Below are 20,846 nucleotides of genomic sequence, written 5' to 3'. Positions count from 1 at the left end.
AATGACATTAATCAGTATTTGCTATCTTCTTCATGTTTCCAGTTTTTGAGTACTGTGGAGTAATATGATTAAACCATTTACTCCAGCTCTGTGGGAGGAAGATAAAACCCCTGACACCTTACACATTTGCAGATTAAAGTTGGTCACTGTGTAATGGGTTTATTTATTGATGTTTATCTTCCAACCTAGCACCAGTGAGGGTGGGGATCACTTTGGCTTATTTCCATTAGTATTTGTACTATAAAATAGTCTCTGGTGATTAGATTACAAGCCTATTTGATTGATTTTAGCTGCCAAATGAGTGACAAACACATTTTTCATAGTTTCTTATAACTTTGTCCAGAGAAATCTAATAAGGATTTAAATGAATACAAAGTATCATTCACACTTTATTAGGTCCCTGAGGAACTTTGAAAAATGAAACTTTCTAAAAGTGAACTTTTATCTAAAGATTAAATAAGTTCAAAAAATTAAAGGAGAAATATACTTTAAAATGTTTCCTAGCTTTAATTATATCTAGATTTAACATCACATATTGGCAATGTCAGTGATGCACAGAATGAAAGGACAAAGTAATGTGTAAGAGGCTTATTCATTATTTATATTACCTACTTCAGAGGTTTTGAATGCAATTCATTTCTTTTCTCTGGGAACTTCTGATCTAGAGAATGGCCATTCAAATCCTCAAGTAGTTATCTCTAGGCAAAAATCCACTTTAGTGGAGTTTGAGCCACAGATACCATCTTTCCAGTCTTAAAACAAGACTTTAAAAGGGGAGTCTACTGTTCACCATCTTATCAAGTCAAACACCTGACCAATCAAGATGTGGTAAAGTAACTGTTACCGACCTGTCCACTTATATCTCATTTATTCACTTTACAAATATGTGAGTGCTAAGTGTATGTAGCACCATATATGATAATGCTTGGAATTAGGGATGGATGTAAGGGTTAAGTAGAAACAATCTCTGCTCTTCTAGAATTTACAATCTCCACTGTTGGGCTGAGAGGTTGGGGTGGGAAAGAGAGAAGCATGGCAAAGGGAAGGGGAGATAAGTATATAAATCAAAGATAGCACTAATACTCTGACCTCCTTTGTATGAAATTAAAACAAACAACAAAGCAAGAAACAGCATGTTACTCTTGAGAAACTATGACTTTAGCTTATACTAGGAGCCAGGGCCAAGAGGAACATGGAAGGAACTTAATTCAGGTCTTAGGACCTTTTATGATAACTGGCTACACATGAATATTATTTAGTATTAATTTATTTGGGTAAGAAAAGCTAAAACTCTCACAAAGAAAAATAATCTCACAAAAGAAAAGTTGGATTATAGATAAAACTATGTTTTATAAACTTTTAATATCTACAAATGCAATTCATTAAAAAAAACACACGAAGTGATCAGATGATCCAAGACAGTAACAATAAATGCGATACTTTTTTTCCTAATAAAACATCCCGATCTCTTATTTCTTTAATTGAATACATTTTTGACTGTTAGGGACTATTTCTTGGTTTTTATCTATTCAGCTAACATACCTGCTCATATGAAATAAAGCATGGAAAACACTGAAAAGTGTGACAAACTATATAAATGTGAGATATCTGTTCAAAAATACAAAGCTACACTGCATCGGTAATTCTAGTGCTGCATATTGTCTATCTGCCAAATTTAATGCCACATCATTTATCACATTTCCAAATCACACCAAACATGACACAGAGACAATTTGTTTAAGAAAAGTTTTACTAATGTGTTAATATTTCAGCAAAGTTATTGCAACAGGTTTAAAAGGCAGACAGACATTATTATTACAGGCTATAAAGTAACAAAGGAGTTTTATACAATTAAAATATTACACAGACCTATGGGATTTATTGAATAACTAACAGACCCATAAAAGAAATTAAATCTGAAAGATTAAATCCAGTATTAGCACCTACAATATCTCTGAAAGTAAAACTTTTAACTGTTTCATTCTCTTCTGATATACTTCTTAGCTCTCTCCCAAATATGGTGCTCTCAAACCCCATATATGAATGAAGGGCATAAGATGCCCTGATACTAAGAACGTACAGCCAAAAGAACTAGAAATACTGACTCAGACTTGAGAGTTTTAGTTGGAAATGACTTAACTTACTGTACTTGAAACAATCATAAGATTTCTGTGCACTGAATACTGTATATGAGGAAAGTCTATAATCATAAGGTTTGCCAGTAGGGATAGTTAAAAATTAGCAATATACAGTATTGTTCCTATCAAATTTTTTTCTCATAAGTTATATTTATAACAAAACTATAAGTAAAATATTTATTACACTGGCTTATTACACTTTCAGGGACACAGCAGGGACATTTATGTGTTTGATGGTTTAGCATCCACTGTATTGTGCTTGCTTATTTTTGTAAGGAACAAACAATACCACATTTTTCCGACATTTAAGATAATACAATAATCACAAAACTCTCCAAAGAAAAATGACTGGAAATTGCATTAAATACTGCTTTAATTAGGAATAACTGCTATAATAAAACAAATAACATTACACATTATTTTTCCAATGAGTTTCAGTTTCAGAAACTGAACAGCAGAAACAGATCTTTAAGGTATGAGTTATGGCAAAACTGGTAGTTCTTTGAAATCTGGGAGATGCGTTAGCAAAACCACAGACACAGCCTACCTTTCACCAAAATCCTGGAGAAAAGCATTTTATTCATTTGGGGGAATAAGACTGAACACTGGCTAACATCACCTTGAAGTCTACAGCCACCTGGGAAGCTGGCCCCAGGAAAGAAGAGAACCATTGGTACTGGTGGCAGAGAAGAAATAAACTTTGCGTTGGGCTGTCCAACTGCATATTTTATTAATGGCTTTGGATAAAAAAAGTGAAATGCTTCACTGTATTTTCTCAGAAACTAATCAAAAGATTACAGAGTCCTACATAATTTGGAGACACAAAGTGGATGCTGAGCAACTAGAGGTCACTCCAGGTGTGGAATTTTAGAAAGTTAGTCCTTGGAGTAAATGGCACCGTGGCTCTGGCAGCAGTTACAAAGGAATGACGCTCTGGAGAGGAGGTAGGGGACACTCTGCAATTGGCCAGTGGATAAAGGGTCCCAGCTGGAGTTGGGATCTATAATCAGAGGGGAAAAGGAAAAGTTTTAAAAAAGGATGCTACAAATAACCTCTAAAAAATCTTTCTTATACCAACTGATGAGTGCCTAATATGTCGGCTATGTTCTATTACCCAGGTTTCTATCTACAATATAAAATACCTGAATCTGTACTATGTGCCTAAGTGAGTACATAGCTCAATAGAAGAAATCCAAGCCCTGTTATGTTTTGCTCTCTGACCAATCATGTCATGAGAGGTTGTATAGCACGGGGGTTAAGTGGCAAATCTGGGGCCAAGCTGCCTTGATCTCCACCTACTAGTTTTCAGCCTTGGACAAGTAACTTAAGTTCTCTGTGCCTGAGTCTCCTCACCTGAAAAATTGGGATAATAGTATGTACCTCTTAAGGTTGTTGTGATTATTTAAATTAAGCATTTACCACAGTGCAGACACATAACAAATGTTAGCTATTTTTATTATCATGAATTTACTGTGCTAGAATAATGATATATTCCACAGAATAATATATTCCATTTTTTAAACTAAAGACAATCTTAATCCAAAGAAAGGAAAACACCATCAGTCTATTTAATAATAAAGATATTTAAAAAATTAAACTTCAAAAGAACCAAATATTTTTGTTTAAAGATCTTTTTAAAATAAAGACCATCGCCATGATTTGTGTCCTCTTTTGTTAATCCTCTGTCGGGTGCAACTGATCTCACAGATTCATTGCACACAAAGATGCTGCTGTGAAATACGTCTTTACTGTACTGAGTCACAAACACGACTGGCGAGAGGTTACGGTAGAGGGGAAGATACAGAAGCGATGAGTCACGATACTTAAGTTAACTGTTAGATATTTGAAAATTTGTGTGCAATGAATCTGTGAGATCAGTTGCGCCCAATGGAGGGTTAAATCATTAGTTCAATTCCCATATAATGCTTAAACCTGCAGACACCTTGTAGACTTAAGAAAAATGGTAGAACTGAATTTTAGTTTTCTCCCCTCCTCCAAGAGTTCAGCCCACACTGGATCTTCGGCCTGAGGAACATATAGCTCTGAAAATTAAATTGTGCTGAACAAAAATATTTGCATTCATGAAACTATCCAGAAGTTCCTAATGTAAATCTTTTCCATTTCAAAATTTCACAGTTGTTTGAATATTGATAGATTAGTCTCTGGTTTGTAATTGCTTAAAACCCCACACCACTTCAGAAAAGCATTATATTTAGCAATAATAGCTGCAAAATGAGTCATGACAAATGTTGTGCCAAGTCAATGCAGCTGCAGTTGATAAAACAAACTTATTCTAATGGCATAAAACAAAAACCACACATAAGGTTCCTGACTGCTCATTTGAGAAATATCAGTTTGGAAATTGTACATGAGAAAGTGTATGGACAAAAAACACTAAGTGTTCCAAAACAAAGCCTTTTTTAAAGAAATAAAAGTATGGCAGATGATATCCTCATTTAGGTCTTTGGCTTTCAAGACAGGTGACATATTCACTTTGCTTAAAGAAGGCAGCTTTGGAATGTCAGCTGGTCTGTAAGATTCAATAAATGGTACACGAGCACACAAAAATGTATTTTTAAAGTATTGAAAAAGAAGAGACTAAATACTTAGAATAATCTGGTGAACTCTTCCTATTTTCCATATTTTTGCTGCTGCAAGTACTTACAAGAATTATGGTATAAAAAACAGAGGTTTTATGGTCAATCAGACTTGGGTTCATATTCCAATACTCATTAGCTGTGTGACTTTGAGAACATTTAATCTATTTGTACCTTGGTTTGCATATCTGTAAAATGGAGAAATACTTGGCAGAATTCTTATGAAAATTAGAAGCACCATTTTTGTATAATACCTGGCACATAGTAGGTAACCTCAGAGTAGCTATTATTATTGTTGCCCTAGGAAGGAATATGTTTGCTTTGGTAGATTCTATCTCTGTGCTGCCTGTTAATTAGTGATAAGATACCTGTAAACAAAGTTAATCAGAAAAGCACAGCAGCAGAACACTACTTGTAAAAAGAGTAAATGACTGAAATTGGCAGAAACAGTAAAGTAGGATTTTCTGTCACTTAGAAGGCTATGCTAATGTATTATGGATTCTACATGATTTTGCCTGTAGATTTCTGTTAATATTACCTAATTTGTTTCTCACTTACTCAAGGTCATTTGATGAATATATAAGAACATAAACATTTGAAGTAAAAGAATTAAATTTATGGTTCTGCCCACTAGAGGTTAAGGTTTTCTTACAGGGCTATGAAATAGTCATAATTTCCCCACTCCACTATAAATTTTTTTGTTTGTTTTTAAAGCCATTTGTCATATAGGCAGGGAATATATCTGAACTGAATCTTATGTACAAAATCCAACTATTTAAATGCCTATGATAGCTTTGAAATATTAAAATAAGATAACCCGCCCCCCACATACAAAATTAACAAAACCTGAAAAACAAAGTAAAAAAAAAAAACCAGACCAGTATGAAAACAATACCAGGGGAAGAAATCCTGATTAAATTCTGTATTAATAAATAGAACTTGGGTTAAATACACACCTTAAATGTGAAGCCAATACAGAGAATATGCCACTATTTAATAGCTTATTTACCATGCAGGGAAGAAAATTCATGCATCCTACACAATTACAAAAATTACATGTAAATCATATAATTTCATATTTACCTTTAATTCTATGGTTTATCTTCCACTGCTCATGCCTCTGTCTTCATAAATGGTAATTTCAATCTAAACAGCATGGCTGTTAAGAAAACACACTATAGAATATAACATGTAAACTGGGACTATGGCAAGATGATGTATAAGATCTGCACAGACTTTTCTTTCAATTTGCCTTGTTTATTTTTAAATTATGAAAAACTTCTACTTAAGTTAAAGACGATGCTTTTTCCACATTGCTGAAAAATTTAAGAAATGTAACTGCTTGTAGTATTCTACATGTAGCTCCTCCCTAAACATTGATTATTTATTTTTGAAAAAAAAAAAGTTCTGAAAAAGAATACTTTATTGTAGAATTAGGGGGTTATTAACTGAGACTCTATGGAGGTAATAAATTCAGGGGTTCAAAATGCTCTGAAATTATATGCAAACTTTTTTTCTTGGGAAAGGGTTCATGACCTCTAAAAATGTAAGAACCATCCCTGCAGAGTATAATAAAACTGCTGAAATTATCAGCAGGAAGGCCTGGGATTATCTGACCTAGGTTTTTAAAAAAATTTATTTTATCCATTACTCCAGTTATCAAGCTAAATTAACTTTTTGCAATTTTATTTACCAAATTCACTTAGTGATTTTCAAAGCTTACTGCCTCTAAAAATATGCACAGTATGTCAAAGGTAATGAAATTATACATCTGGCAGCTGCAACTGATTTCAACTAGTCAGATGAACCCAAGGAACTGCAATTCATTTGGATGACAAGTCTCACCACACATTATGAGTTTATGCATTTCAAAGGGGCTTTAGGTTCAGAGTTTCTGCAGCTGAAATGCATTACTCATACCACCCCCATTATTACTACAAGATGCCCTCAAAACCACCAAGACAGTAACCAGAATACTAAACAATCCACAGAGACCTGCACAGCGAAAGGAAGGAGAGACGTGTTTTAAGAAAAAATGTTGGAGATAGGAGGCTTATGGTAGGTATGCCATTCACAAAGACAAGAGAAGGGAGTTAAATTTAGCCAATGCCAAATAGTACCATTGAAACTTTCTCAATAGATATTTTTACAATATTTTTACAATAGATATTTAGATCTTATGATCCGGTCTAAAAAGATACAACTCGAAGTCCTCTCTCAATAGGATCTGTCAGGAGGAGGCCTTGGGGAGCATATATCTTCTCATTCTGCTCTTGAATGTATTTGGAGACTTTCTTCAGAACCTGACAGAAAGAAACACCATAGCTTGTTACAAATTTCATCAGAATGCCCCTTTAAGTATCAGCTGAATCTCAAAATATTCAGACAGTGGAATTAGTTTTCAAAACAAGTCATGGCTATTCATATGGAGGGATACGGCTCTGATTATTTGGCTCACACTAGTTACACACAACATAGCACAGCATGAGGGACTCTTTAGTCACAAGTATTTTCAGAGCAGTGTAAGTACAAATGCAAACAAAAGCATGAGAACCAATCCCCCTCCTTACCTCCTAGTCACCTCAATCCTGGATATAGAGAAATAAATAGATGATTACATACACAATGGTTAGTTATGCTTTTCTCTTTCCCTACTCAGAAAGTGTTGTTAATGTGACATCCTTTACTATCAAGGGTAGTCCTTGGCCTTCCCCTTTAACACTTCAGAACTGCTGCTTCTTTCCTTTGTATGTTCTCATCAATTTTAAGTAATGATACAAAGTGGGCTTGTAACAAAAGGTAGTCCAGTTAGTTTGAAACGGAACAGTTTACTTCCTTTGTAAAACATGTAGGCATTAGCTGCCATGGAGTTTGTGATGACTACAAGTGTCTTATATCATTTCTATGACTGCATGTAATGCTACTCTGAGTTTTCTTTTGTGTCCTAGATGGAACCTCAATTTATAAGTTTAGTATTAAGGTTGTAAAAGTCAAAGCAAATGTAGACAAAAACCAGATAGGATACAAAGGAACTTCTGGAAATTGCCAAATCTCCCAATTTAATAAGGGCAATTCTGAGGCAGATAAGCTAGAAGAAAATAAATCTTAATAACTATATACAAAATCAAAGAGTTACATGTTTTATTTCAGATTCAAAGTCATCAGAACCCTTTTCTGGCTCTACTGTTCAAAAAGGCTTTGATCCAGTTCTTTAGTTACTATATATTTTCTTAAATTCACACTATCAGCATATGATAATCACAGATAAATGTGATCACAACTTAAAGGGAAAAAAGAACTTATGAAAATAAAGTTGGAAATTAAGAAATGATTTAAGTGTGGGTCTATAATGTACCAGGCCAAACAATTTATGATGTTACAATTTAGGTGCTTTAGTATAAACTGATTTAAGAATTTAAAACTCTATTTAGTTTGTATAACAAATTTTCTTATTGAACGAAAATAATTTCAATATTGGGTTGTCGGAAAAGTCATGACGTATTTTTTTCTATGTTTTTCATTGCAAAAATGCATAATGACTTTTCCGACAACCCAATAGTTTATTCGGGTTACATCTTTGGGAATAATACAATCTCATGTTTTAAGCTTTTCTTAAAAAAAGCATGATATTATTAAAAGAGCAAGCTGCAGGGTTCTTACGTAAAAAATTAAGAATACTATTTCTAAAGAAAATATTTTTTCACCTAATTACCTGAAGTAATACATATATCATTCTACATTCAACTCTCCAAGAATTTGTGCTTGGTCTTTATGGACAAACAACAACAACAACAAAAACCCCTTAGGCACTATCTTGAGTTTGTCAATCATACTGAAATAATGAATAGAATGATGTAGCCCCTAAATGTGCCCAGCTCAAGGACTCTTAATCTTCTCTTCAATTTCCTTCTCAGCTCACCTGCCAGAATTGGAAATTAGAGAGTCAGTCTCCCCTCACCAAGGTCCATTTATACAAGGGGGACACTCAGAAAAATGCTTGCATGGCTGGTTTCAAAGAAAGGATTCCTTCAGAACAGCTTTCCTCCCTCTCTCCTTGTGTACAGGTTACGTACTAGCTAAGAAACAGCATTCCTTTATTTGATTCAAGCACAACTTTGTTGTGCAGGTTTTTATTCAAACTTTTAATAACAATCACGTGCACTTGGGTATCAGTTTAGAAAGAACTTTTTGTATAAATTTCAAATCCTCTTATACTATTTTGATGAAGGCAGCACTGTCCTAAACAAGATGCTTTAGCAATAGGAAAGCATTAATATGAGTAAACTCATACTGCATCCCAGACAGGACAAAGCACCATTCTCACCTCCAAGAAGCCTTATGTGGAGATTTCACTCACACCTTACTATTTTTGGTAAGTCAGTGTCAAAACGAACTATAATTTTGAACTTATCTGTTATCCCCAAACCCTCAATAACACCTCAATTTGTATAATATTTACAAAGCTGTTTACAATCAAACCTCAGGAAAGACTGTTTTTCTCCTCAAGAATATTAAACTGGAGAAAGCCTACTAGACGCTTGAGAAAAATATCCTAAATGAGGCTAAGTGAGAACACCAGGATCATAATATTTTTAGAAAGTATCTAAGTTCCTTTAAACTGTATTTTTGTTACAGAAACAGCACTTAGAAGGGATGCTTTCTTGTTGATGAACAGGGCAGACAGCTACTGAGAGAACCTCTACAAGCCCATTTGTTCCCTAATTATAATGGGCAGCAACAAAGAGCAATAACACTGAAGTCTTTATCTTCATTTTAAATCAATAAATAGCACATTATAGGAAAATAAATGCATGATTGTTCTAGTGAGTTTTCAAAGGCCTATTTACAATTTCAAAAAATTTAAGCCATGTGACAAAGTGTAAGCACTATTACATTTGGCTGACTGTTTGTAGACTAGAAATTTTAGTGTCTAAAACAATCAAGACTAAATGACTCAATCCTGTCCTGTCATGAAGTAGAAAGTAATAGTACGGAAATTCCTAAAGAACAAACTAGAGAGAGGGAGAGGGTGGTTGTTTATATATTTTTATCAAAAATACAAAAACACATTTAAAAAGCTTCTTTTAAAAGCATAAGTACATTATATCTTAATTATGACCATTTTAATTATTCACTTTCCATGATCTAGTTATTTATGTCCAGTTTCTAAAGTAAAATGACCTATTTAAAAAAAGGTGACCAGGGCCGGGCGAGTGGCTCAGTTGGTTAAGAGCTCGCTCAAGAGTTTGAGCTCTGAGCAACAGCGGTTCAAGTCCAGCCCGAGCTGAGCAGCCGCTGAGCTGCCAACAGGTAGCAGGATGGCTCAGCTTAAAAAACAAACAAACAAAAAAACGTGACCATGCCTTAAATTTTGGTTTCTTGACCAATTTTATCTGCTCTTTACTTGCTTTATAATACTCTGTTAAAGAGACCTTGATTAGACTTATAAAGTAGTACCATATATACTGCCTAGAACCCAAGTTAAAACATATGCTGGGATCAATCAATTTCCACTGTATTTCTGATACTGAGAATTTTAATTAAGAGCTGCTAAATATTTTAGCAGCTAAATAAACTAGCAGCTGCTAAAAAGATTATACTTGAAATAAAAAAATCACATGTCCGTTCACAAATATCTGATTAAAAAATATATATGTACATACTAACTTAATTTTTAAATCTATCTTTAAGAAAACACTTTTTTTAAGCATCTACCATATGTGAGACAATTTATTAATCTAAAGCTCATTTTATAGTTGAAAATACTCTGACTCAGAGAGATTAACTTGTCCATGATCCCATAATTAGTAAATGACTTGGCTGGTACCCAATTACCAATTTCTTATTATAACTGACATCAGAAGAATGTCTACTTCAGCAAATGCACATGGATAAGTAAGAGTTAATTAAAACCTTATCAACAAATTTAAAAGCTATAGTGACATGACAACTCAAGCATCTAATATTCCACTAAGCATGAATAAAATGATCTGGAGGATGTATTTCTAACTTAAATCGGCAATATTATATATTTCTTTATGACCATCCCTGGCTGACCAAGTTTTTATCCATATGATTCAGCCTCACACTCCCCTTCTACATTCAGCTCTTTATCAAGTCTTGGTTCTACTATCAATATACCCCTTGAATTTGTTCACCTCCTTCCATCTCTCCAGCTCTGCTCCTTGTCCAGGCTATTATCGTCTCTTGCCTGGACTTCTTCTACGGAGCATCCGAATTGGTTTCCCTACTTACACTTTTATAACTTGTTTTCATAGAGCAAAGAGATCTCTTTAAAATGAAAATCTGATCATATCCCTCTCCTGCTTAAAACCTTTGAGTAGCTTCCTCGCACTGAAAATAAAATCTAAACTTCTTTCCATGGACTACACGCTCCTGCATGAAACAGCTCCTCCAGACCTCTCCAAATTCATTTCTAGGCCTCTCCCTAGGACTCAGGTAGTTCTTGAGGCCTTTACATATAGTATTGCTCTCTCTGCCTTAATGGCCCCAGGCTTTTCATCCTTCACACAACAGCTTAAATGTTACCACTTCAGAGGCCTTACCACAGGAGGGTTTGTTTTCTTCAAGGCACTTACCATAATTTGCAAGTTTGTTGGTTTTGTTTCCTTATTATCAGTGATTACCACTAAATTATAAACTCCACAAGGTTTGCCCTATTCAGTTATATCCCCTGCATACTGCTTACCACATGGTAGGCTTTCAATAAGTCTTTATCGAATGAATGAATGAATGAATGAATGAATGAATGAATCCCCTGTCCCTTCACTCAGCAAAACTATTATTAAAGAGAAGCTGCTAAGACAAACCAGACTGAAAGCTGATACTGATTCTTTATAACTTAAGATTTTGAACATTAAACAGGAATGAAAGTTAGCTGCTTCTCTGTATGATATGTAGAAGGATATAAACTACTTATTCATTCACTTAAACATACCCTTTTTGTAACACTAGCTCCGAATACGTTAGCTGCAACAGTATCTGCTCTTTACTACATGGACTACAAGACAATCACAGGGACATTTCTATTAGATGGGGTATAATATAGGTATCTTTACAGCATTTCATTTTCTAAACATTGTCAGAATTTAATGGATATTAGGGGTTCACTGTGATTAACTTAAATTCATTCCTTTAACATACATTCAATGAGTGCCTAATATACCTACAAAATGGTATTGGCATGAAGAGGATACAAAATGATTAAGGCACTGTCCTTGACCTCAAGAAAAATACATACTTGACAGGGAAAATAAGGATGTAAACTGCTACATTTCAAAGTAGAGAGTGATAGTGCCAGAAAACAGATACAAATAAAATGTTGTGGGGTACAAAGGGGGAAAAATACTCTGATTAGAAGAGCAAGGAAAAGTTAGATGAAAGTGGGATGTAAGGGACTGCTGAGAACTGAACATGGGAAGAAGGGCATCTAGGTGGAGGAAAACTTTGGGCATATGTTTGGTTGGTGACCAGAGAGTATCAGAGTTTGGCTGGAAGATAAAGGGAGGCAGGGGAGGGAGACAGAGCTGAAAAGGTAAGCTGGACGTCAGCCCGAGAAGGGGCTCGAACATTACACAGGGCTTTAATAAAGGGAAGTCAGTGAAGGCCTGACATAGCAGGAGTGGTAGGAGAAGTGGAGAAGTAGACTGTGTTGTATGAAGACAGCAGCAGACTGGCTGGAAAAGTAAAAGAATGGAAGAAATGAGACTTGTCAGGAGACTATATCAATAGTGTAGGAGAGAGGTAAAAGGGACATAAATTAGGATAATAACAGAGGAAATCATGAAAAGTTAGTGAATGGGAAAATGGAAGATATTTCAGTCTCTGACAACTGATAAAGTTTTGCTTCTTCTTCATCCTCTACACCTAACGATGGTACTGAAAAAGACAGGGTGCTATTAAACAAAATGGGGAGATGTGAGGCTTGATTTTGGACATCTAAATTGAGAAGCTGGTAACTCTGGGTCTAGCAGGCAGTTGGAAAGAGAAGACAAAAACTCAAGTGGGAGGATAAGACTGAAGATAGAAATTTGGAAATAAAGTAAAAGGAATCTCAGAAAGCTGGGTAGAATGAAAATATAGATTTTATACTTTCTTCTTAAGTGTAAGCCAATTTGAACATTTATACATCAGCTCCAGTAGACATATCAATTTTGACCTGTTTCTGAAAGACCCAGGACTCTTTTCTATGTGTTCTGGACATTGGTGCAACAACATAATACAAATTATTATTAGTATAAATGCCTCTTTATGGCATTTGCCATCTTGTAAACATAAACATGTAATAAACTCACCTTCTTCATGATTTTAAGAGGTTTTGTGAAAACAAATGTACCCTTACCTTCTCATAATGAGTTTCCATGCATAAGAAGATGGTGTATGCTGTTAAACAAGCCAAACAGCCTTCAAGATATGATTGACCCCCAAGCTTCTCTGCTTCTGCATAAAGGTTATTTAGAGTTCGAACTGTTTCTTCAAACTGCTGCCTATCAATCTGTATGGAAAAAGGAATTTATAAATAAGTTTCAGAAAAAAAGATCAGCAACTCACTAATGTTTGCCATCACTAATTTATTTTGATGTTTTGTCAAAATTTGTATCTAATAGTTGGCAAACGATTTTAGGTAATTAAATCTGGACCTAAGTTACTGAAGCTGCTTAGTGTTTATCTGTATTATGAACACTGGATATTTTCAAGGCTCATATGGTGTTTCCTTATTCTCTATACTGAATTTTAAGTAAATTAAATCATATAATTCTTCGATCTTTCCATTCATTCATATTCACATTTACTGAACACCTACTGTTACATAGGTCTTAGAGAAAGATGAATAAGACACTGTTTCCGTCCTCAAAGAGTTTACAGTCATGTAAGCAGAACTAACATGTAAACATAAAAATGCAATAAATTGACAGAGTACTACAATAGAGGCATATATAAAGTATGGTGTGTGTGGGAAAAGGCAGAAGTTCCCTTTATCTGGAAAGAGCAGGTGATCTTAAACGGAATCCCTAAGACTGGAATTTACTAAGCAAAAAAAAGGGAAGGACATTTTAAGCAGAAAGATCAAAGGTACAAGTTTTGTATTCTATTTACTCAATATCCCATTACTTTTAAAGTAACTATTTGGTACTAAAAGCTCACACTGAACAAGGCAAAATCTCAAACTACTACACAACTCTACATACTAAGTCATTCCTATTACCTCTTTCTAGTCAGTGACACCATTGCATTTACACTGATATTACTGTCATCCATTTTTCACTCTAATCATTTGCTTTTACCTTCTTTTTCTAATATCACTTAATTTTCTAATAGTACTTTGTAGAATTTAAATCTCAATATTTTACCCTCAGACTTTCAAGGCCCATTAGTAGAGAATTTCATCCCATACTATCATTCTTGGTAACAAAGCACAATTTATCTGTCCTTACTCTAGGCCTTCTTTCACATATTTCCCTTGTTCCTGAAACTAATAACTACTTACACATGAATTCTCTCTTTTATGAAGTCTTATGTAGAAATACTCAGAAAAAAGTCAAAGAACCTCAATATTAAGTGAGACAAAATAATCTTAAGAACATTATTTTTTTAAAGTATAAAAGAATTTATGAACAAAACTCTTAAGCTATTAAAATAGGTTAGAGTCAGTTGTAATCATTTTATCCTTCATGTGAAAACTCTGAGGATACAATGAGCCAATGTCATGGAAAAGCTTGAATGTAAACTTTAAAGTAGTGGTGGCTCTACCTGTTTTTCAAAAGGAGCTACTTTCAATTTCCCAGAATACTGGCGTTTCTGACAAGGGCTGGGTGGGTAGAGACTGTGCTGAAAGCCAGGGCACTGTTCCTTCACTGAGCCACCACTTGAAGATGTGGTGTGTCAAGAAAGGTCATCTGTAGAACCTATGTCAGAGTTCTCATTCCCTAAAAAGACTTAGGATAATAGTTTAGTGAAGAAATATGACAAGATTACACCTAATTTTAATCTTCACCTAATTACGCCTAAATTAATGCCTTCAGTTTGTCCATCAGTAAATTCACAAAAGTCTAAATAATTTCAAACACATTTGATTTACCTACAATATTATGATCTGATCAAGAAAGTTACTTGAATCAGTAACACTTCTTTGGACACAATACAATTCAAAACCATGGGATCCAAACCAGAAACATTTTATTTCTTTCAGATCAGAATTACCAATCACACTAGCAACACTAATTCTGAAAAGTTATTCCAAGAGTGCCTAATGCTTTACAGGATGGAGGCAAATCACAGGTCATTAAACAAACAAACTAAAACACAAGGTGAAGGATATTTTAATTATTTTTGTTGTTTGTTTTAATTGATTTGTGTTTTATAGGATTTTTTTTTTGAACGGTTAAGAAAAAAGAAATAAAGGTTTAAAAAAAGCCAAGAATTTCTTTGAAAGGTTACTCTGAAAAGGAGAAAAAAGGCAAAAAGCATAGTAGGCAGCAGTAAAGGCAAAGAACATACTTAACATGCCAGGGCTCAACAGGACAAGTGTGGGCATTTCATCTCACTTCCTTAGGCTCTATGAAGCACGGCTGTTAGTGAGTGTCCTCACCTAGGTACTTAGACATTGATATAGGAACGACTTAAGAATTTGGAGATATCCCAAGTTGGAGCCAAATACAAAATTGGATCAATAAATATTGGAAGTCACAATGGAGACAGGAATCAGGCTCATTTTCCTAGAATTTGTGTTTCTTGTAGAACTTGCATGATAGAAAGCATAGGGCTAAAGCTTGAAGTGATCAGAAGTCAAAGGTAATTTCTACTGACCAGATGTAGAGACATATTTTTAAAAGTATGTAGGGGAACAAATGCCTGACTAGTAATTGTTGCATTTCTCTTCTACTCAGACCAAAGGTGCCTAAGGTGGTCTGTGTTTTGGCTAAAGTAAGAATCAAGTTTCCTTTAAAGAACTGTCCTGTCAACGAAGTACTTCAGCATCAAAGTACTACATTTTAACAGGCAGCGGAGAAAGTAAACTTGTTAATAGACAGAACTTGCCCTCACTCCCAAATTAAAGGGTACAAATGTGTGTGTTTTTAATGCTTTAAAGTAATACAAAACACTTGTATATTAGTTTCTTCCTCTATTAAGTTGCCAAGTGTGATGTTTTCACAAAAGGAAAATCAGCCTCAGTGGCAGAGCAATCAGTACAATTTCTAAGGTTAGCTGAGAAACAAAGAGAGAAACCTTTCAATTTTCCATCAAGCAAAACAAGGAACATTTAAACCTGTAATTTAAATTTAGTCTCAACACAGAAAAAAAAAATCAAAGCTTTCCTAAGCAGTTTAAATATAAGCTAGTGTTTTAACCCAAACATTTAAAAAGAAAAAAAATTCAAAGGCACAACTGAGCAGCATCATATAACATTCCATATAGTAAGTACTCAGAATTACAAGAAGTTATGGCCTGTATGAAGTCAAAAAAATAAAAGGACTCCAGAATTTAGAAAGAACAATTTCCTGTAAGAAACAGTGGAGTACTGTGACTACATTGTGATTCTGTATTCCGACTATAAAATAAAGGCTCTACCACACAGAGTGGAGGGCTAATGTCTGATTCCGCATATATACATTTGGCTCAACTATGAGTTTGTAGTTTGACAAAGGAATCTTGTAACATCCAGGTAAATGCGGTGAAAATAGTGTACATTCTGACTTGAAAGTATATAAATAGTTTAAGTCAGAGTTTCTATAAGAGGCTTAAAAATAAAACATTTGATCCATTTCATATAAGTCCTAACATGTAAAACATGTTAAGTGTGATGTTAAATTATTTTAAAAACAACATTCAGTAGCTTTAGCCAATAGACAACTTGCTCAATTTCTACCTCCTCAAACCCCTGTGGCAATGTCCACCTAGTGTCAGGATGAGTTAATTCATAACATCCTGACAGTACACTGCAGCATTCACAAGACATTTCACAAACAAGCTAATCTACAAACCGTCTTTACTAGGCATGTTTGATCTTTAATTTGCACTTAAAGAAAACATACTTGGTTGGGCCATTAACCTGCCCAAGGTTATAAATCAAGCTGAAGGGCACTATAATTGATCATTGTTGATTTTCCAACCTTGGCAATCAGGTAGAACCACCTACCTTGCTACCTTGGTTTTAAATGACTGCTACACATTTCTCTAGTACAGACTCATCTACACCCACTTATTCCATGGCCAGCATTTCTTAGACCCACACCCACAGCATGCCTAATCACCTCTCAGTCCCTCACCCTCCTCCTAGTCAAAGAGGAAAGAGCCACAAAACCTGCTCCCATCTAACCAGAAATTGATCTCTGAGCAGCAAACAAATGTAAGGTAATATGGCTCAAGACCAAGAGTCTCTCTTTGGGTGGATGAACACATGTAGGCACAAGAAAACACACATTCCCATGGCTCACTTCATTGGATCTTTAAAATAAGATACGATTTTTTTTTTTTTTTGCTAAGTCTGAAGAAAGGGAAAACATCCCATTCCTCCATTTCTGTATGCAGGATTACCCAAAGACCCTATGTCCTGATGACAATTTTGATATGCAAGCCAAAACAACCCAGGTGGCTCCCAGTGACCATAACTGGGAATGAGAAGTTTAAGGCCTTGTTCTTAATATTTCCCTGCCCAGGCCCATCTAACGCTCAACGTTTTTCAAGTTCCAAGAAGGCCTGCCTGCACCGCCTGGCACAGCACTCAATAAACCCTTTCTGCCGAGCTGTGGGGCGAGCACAATGGCCACGAACGCCAGTCACGAGAAGGGTGATTCCTCTTGGGTGGTGGGGTGGGATATGGCTCACAACATGTTAAGTTAGGTGGCCTGGAGCCCCAGGAATTACTCCCTCATCACTGCTGTCAATAACCCAGGGTGGTGGTGGAGGAGGAGGACAGCAGGGGAAGAAGACTCCTGGGTACAGATTTCCCGGCACTGAGCATCCCAGAGTTCTTGAAAGTAATCACGCCCGGGGACCTGGCCTTATTCTCCCTCCTCCAAATACCAGGTCTTGCTTAGTGGCCCGCTTCGTACACCTGTGGCCAACACCCCTTCTATGCCTACCCCTTCTATGCCTGCCCCTTCCCAGAGCCGCAAGATACTTCGCGGCAAGGGTTTCACCCCATACCCCTCTCCCTTCGCCGAGGAGTCTGCCTCCCTCGCCCCAGAGCAGGTGCGGGGAGCCCGGCTGCATACCCGGTTCTCCAGCTCCGCGGGGAACTTGGTCTGGAACTGGCAGCGTGTGCCACTGCTGTAGTCTCGCTGAATGAATACCTTCCCGGACACCGGCGCCTGCTGCGGCCTCATGGCGAGGACAAGACGCGACGCGCTGCGGGTTCGTGGGACACCAACCACGGGTCAGATCCCCGGCCTGGACCCAGGACTCCAGCCCGCCAGCCCCTCAAACCCACCCACCGCCCAAGGCAGCCCAAGGCATCCCCTGCCCCACTCCCCTTCACCCATGGTGTCACTGCGGGCCTTTGGCTTCCGCCCCTGCCCAGGCCCCGCGCCCCCCACAGCCCGGTTCGGCCCGGAAAACACGAACCCGCCTCTACCCTCCAGCTGCTGTCGCGCCGCCTGCACCGTCACTTGCGTCCTGCCGCAAAAGGCCTCTTTCCCCGCCCCTCAGCTCGGCCTTCTACCTTAAGTCGGGACCCACCCTCTTCTGGGGCCGTAAAGCGCCTCTGCCTGGGTTGCGCGCTCAGTGCGGGGACGCGCGCCGTGGGCGGGGCTCGGGCCGAGTCGGCTTCCCGCCCCGCCCCGAGGAGCCTATCCGGAAGGAGGAGGCAGGGCGGGGCTGGAGGGAGGGGCGGGGAAGAAGTGTAGAGACTGGATCCGACCCGAGGTTGCGGAAGTTTGAGACTCGGGATTTCCCGCTTGCGTCATTTCCTTACTGTTGGAGGCGAGGCAATTTCTGATCACTGATTCCAGGAGGTTTCTTTCACTGTTGGGACACCACCCAATTTTATCTATACAAAACAAACTGCTCGCACAAATTTAGAAATAGAAAGCTGGCTACTGGGGATCCGTTTGGCAACAGGGCGGAAGTAAGGGAGGACGAAGAACTTGCCTGGGCTACCCTGTCAAGCATCCCTCCTCCGACTCTTCTTTGACGTGTTATCTTTTCTCCTACCTAAAGATTTTCACCTAGTACTCCAGCCTACACCCCTCAGCTGACCTGAGAGAACAAGCAGTTCTGCTCCTCTCCACGACCACTGGTGCCCTCACTTAACTCAGCATACCTTTGCAAGACAAAGAACCCTGCCTCACCCTTATCTGGTGATGCCTCGCTGATACAACTTGTTACCACCACTGTCTGATCCTGCCTCCTATATATTTTTTAAATTCTCTCTTATTTTAAAAACAGCTTTATGGAGGCATAAGTAGCATATAATAACATATTTAAAGTGGACAAATTGATAAGTTTTGACATGGCATGTATACAACCATGAAACCCAAGATAGTGAACACATCACTTTCAAAAGACTCCTCATGCTCCGTTGTAATCCCTCCTTCCTGCCACTCTCCAGCCCCTTTCCACAGGCACTGATCTGCTTTCTGTCACTATACATTAGTTTGCATTTCCTTGAATTGTATAAAAATGAATCATACAGTATGTACTCTTTTCGTCTGAGTTCTTTCACATAGACTGTTTTGAGATTCATCCATCGTGTTATCAAGAATTCCTTCCTTTTTATTACTGGATAGTATTCCATTATATGAGCATTCCACAGTTTGTTTATTCGTTCACCTGTTGATGGACATTTGAGTTACTTACAGTTTGGGGCTATTACAAATAAAGCTGCTATTTGTACATCCATTTAAAAGTCTTTGTATGGACATATGTTTTCATTTCTCTTGGGCAAATACCTCGGAGTAGAATGGCTGGGTCAAAGGATAACTTTTTAGGAAACTGCCGAACTATTTTTCAAAGTGGTTGTACCAGTTTATGAGTATATTTATGATTGTCATATCCTCTTGATGAATTGACCCCTTTATCATCATATAATGACCCTCTTTTGCACTTGTTACAGTTTTTAACTTAGAGTCTGTTTTGTCTGATATGAGTATAGCTCCCCCTATTCTCTTGGTTTCCATTTGCATAGAATACCTTTTTTATCCCATCACTTTGAGCCTATGTGTGTCCTTAAAGCTGATGTGAGTCTTGTAGGCAGCATATAGTTATATCTTTTAAAATATGCATCTATCCAGCCACTATGCTTTTTGATTGGAGAATTTAATCCATTTACATTTAAAGTAATTACTGAAAGGTGAGGACTTACTAATGCCATCTTGTTAAATGTTTTCTGGCTGTTTTAAAGTACCTTTGTTCCTATTTCATTTTCTTCTTTTATGAATTGATTTTCCCTAGTAGTATGCTTTGATTCCCTTCTCTTTATCTTCTGTGTATCTACCGCAGGTTTTTGCTTTATGGTTACCCTGAAGCTTACATAAGAAACCTTATGGATGTTAACAATCTATTTTAAGTTGATAACAATTTAACTTTGATCACATACAAACACTCTACCCATTTACTCCTCCCCCCACATTTGATATTTTTGATGCCGTAATTTACATCTTTTTATTTTAGCCATTAACAAATTACTGTAGCTATAGTAATTTTTAATACTTTGCCCTTTAACATTTATACTCAAGTTAAATGATTCACACACCATCTTTCAGTGTTAGAGTATTCTGAACTTGACTATATATTTACTTTATTGGTGTGTTTTGTATTTTCACATGATTTCATGTTACTAATTAACACCCTTCCATTTCGGTCTGAACTCTTTTAAACATTTCTTGTAAGGCACGTCTAAAGGTGATGAACTCCCTTAGCTTTTGTTTGTCTGGGAAAGTCTTTATATATCCTTCATCTGAATGACAGACAACTTTGTTGTATAAAATGCTCTTTTTTGGCAGTTTTTTGTTTGTTTGTTTTGTTGTTGTTGTTGTTTTGGTCTTTCAGCACTGAATATATCATCTTACTCTATCCTGACCTGCAAGGTTTTTGCTTAGAAATCTTCTGATAGCCTTATGGAGGTTCCCTTGTATGTAAAAAAAATTTTTTT

General features: G+C 36.7%; 1 protein-coding gene across 5 annotated transcripts; it reads right to left on the bottom strand.

Moving 5' to 3' along the window:
* Positions 1-1,732: 1,732 nt before the first annotated feature.
* On the bottom strand, positions 1,733-18,426 carry GOLGA7 (golgin A7). Of its 5 annotated transcripts, none has more exons than XM_019649305.1 (6): positions 18,320-18,426; positions 17,971-18,103; positions 13,098-13,250; positions 6,937-7,038; positions 5,819-5,886; positions 1,733-3,138 (listed from the first exon to the last, which is right to left on the bottom strand). In XM_019649305.1, the coding sequence occupies exons 2-5, from the start codon at positions 18,079-18,081 to the stop codon at positions 5,848-5,850; spliced, it is 405 nt and encodes a 134-aa protein (XP_019504850.1). In that variant the 5' UTR covers positions 18,082-18,103; positions 18,320-18,426; the 3' UTR covers positions 1,733-3,138; positions 5,819-5,847. The 5 variants fall into 5 exon arrangements, with proteins under 5 accessions (XP_019504850.1, XP_019504846.1, XP_019504848.1 ...); XM_019649301.1 differs by having other exon boundaries at positions 5,819-5,881; XM_019649303.1 differs by having other exon boundaries at positions 5,819-5,881; positions 18,330-18,422.
* Positions 18,427-20,846: the final 2,420 nt, after the last annotated feature.

The sequence above is a fragment of the Hipposideros armiger genome, unplaced genomic scaffold (assembly GCF_001890085.2).
Source record: "Hipposideros armiger isolate ML-2016 unplaced genomic scaffold, ASM189008v1 scaffold_131, whole genome shotgun sequence".
NCBI lineage: Eukaryota > Metazoa > Chordata > Mammalia > Chiroptera > Hipposideridae > Hipposideros > Hipposideros armiger.
The sequence above is the reverse complement of the archived record's forward strand: the minus strand, read 5'-3'. Positions and strand labels throughout refer to the sequence as shown.

Coding starts and splice junctions, on each gene's coding strand:
- GOLGA7 (XM_019649301.1), bottom strand. CDS start 18,081: ATGAGGCCGCAGCAGGCGCCGGTGTCCGGGAAGGTATTCATTCAGCGA. Junction 13,251..17,970: donor CCGCGGAGCTGGAGAACCGG/GTATGCAGCCGG, acceptor TTTTCCATACAG/ATTGATAGGCAGCAGTTTGA. Junction 7,039..13,097: donor TGGAAACTCATTATGAGAAG/GTAAGGGTACAT, acceptor TCTTTCTGTCAG/GTTCTGAAGAAAGTCTCCAA.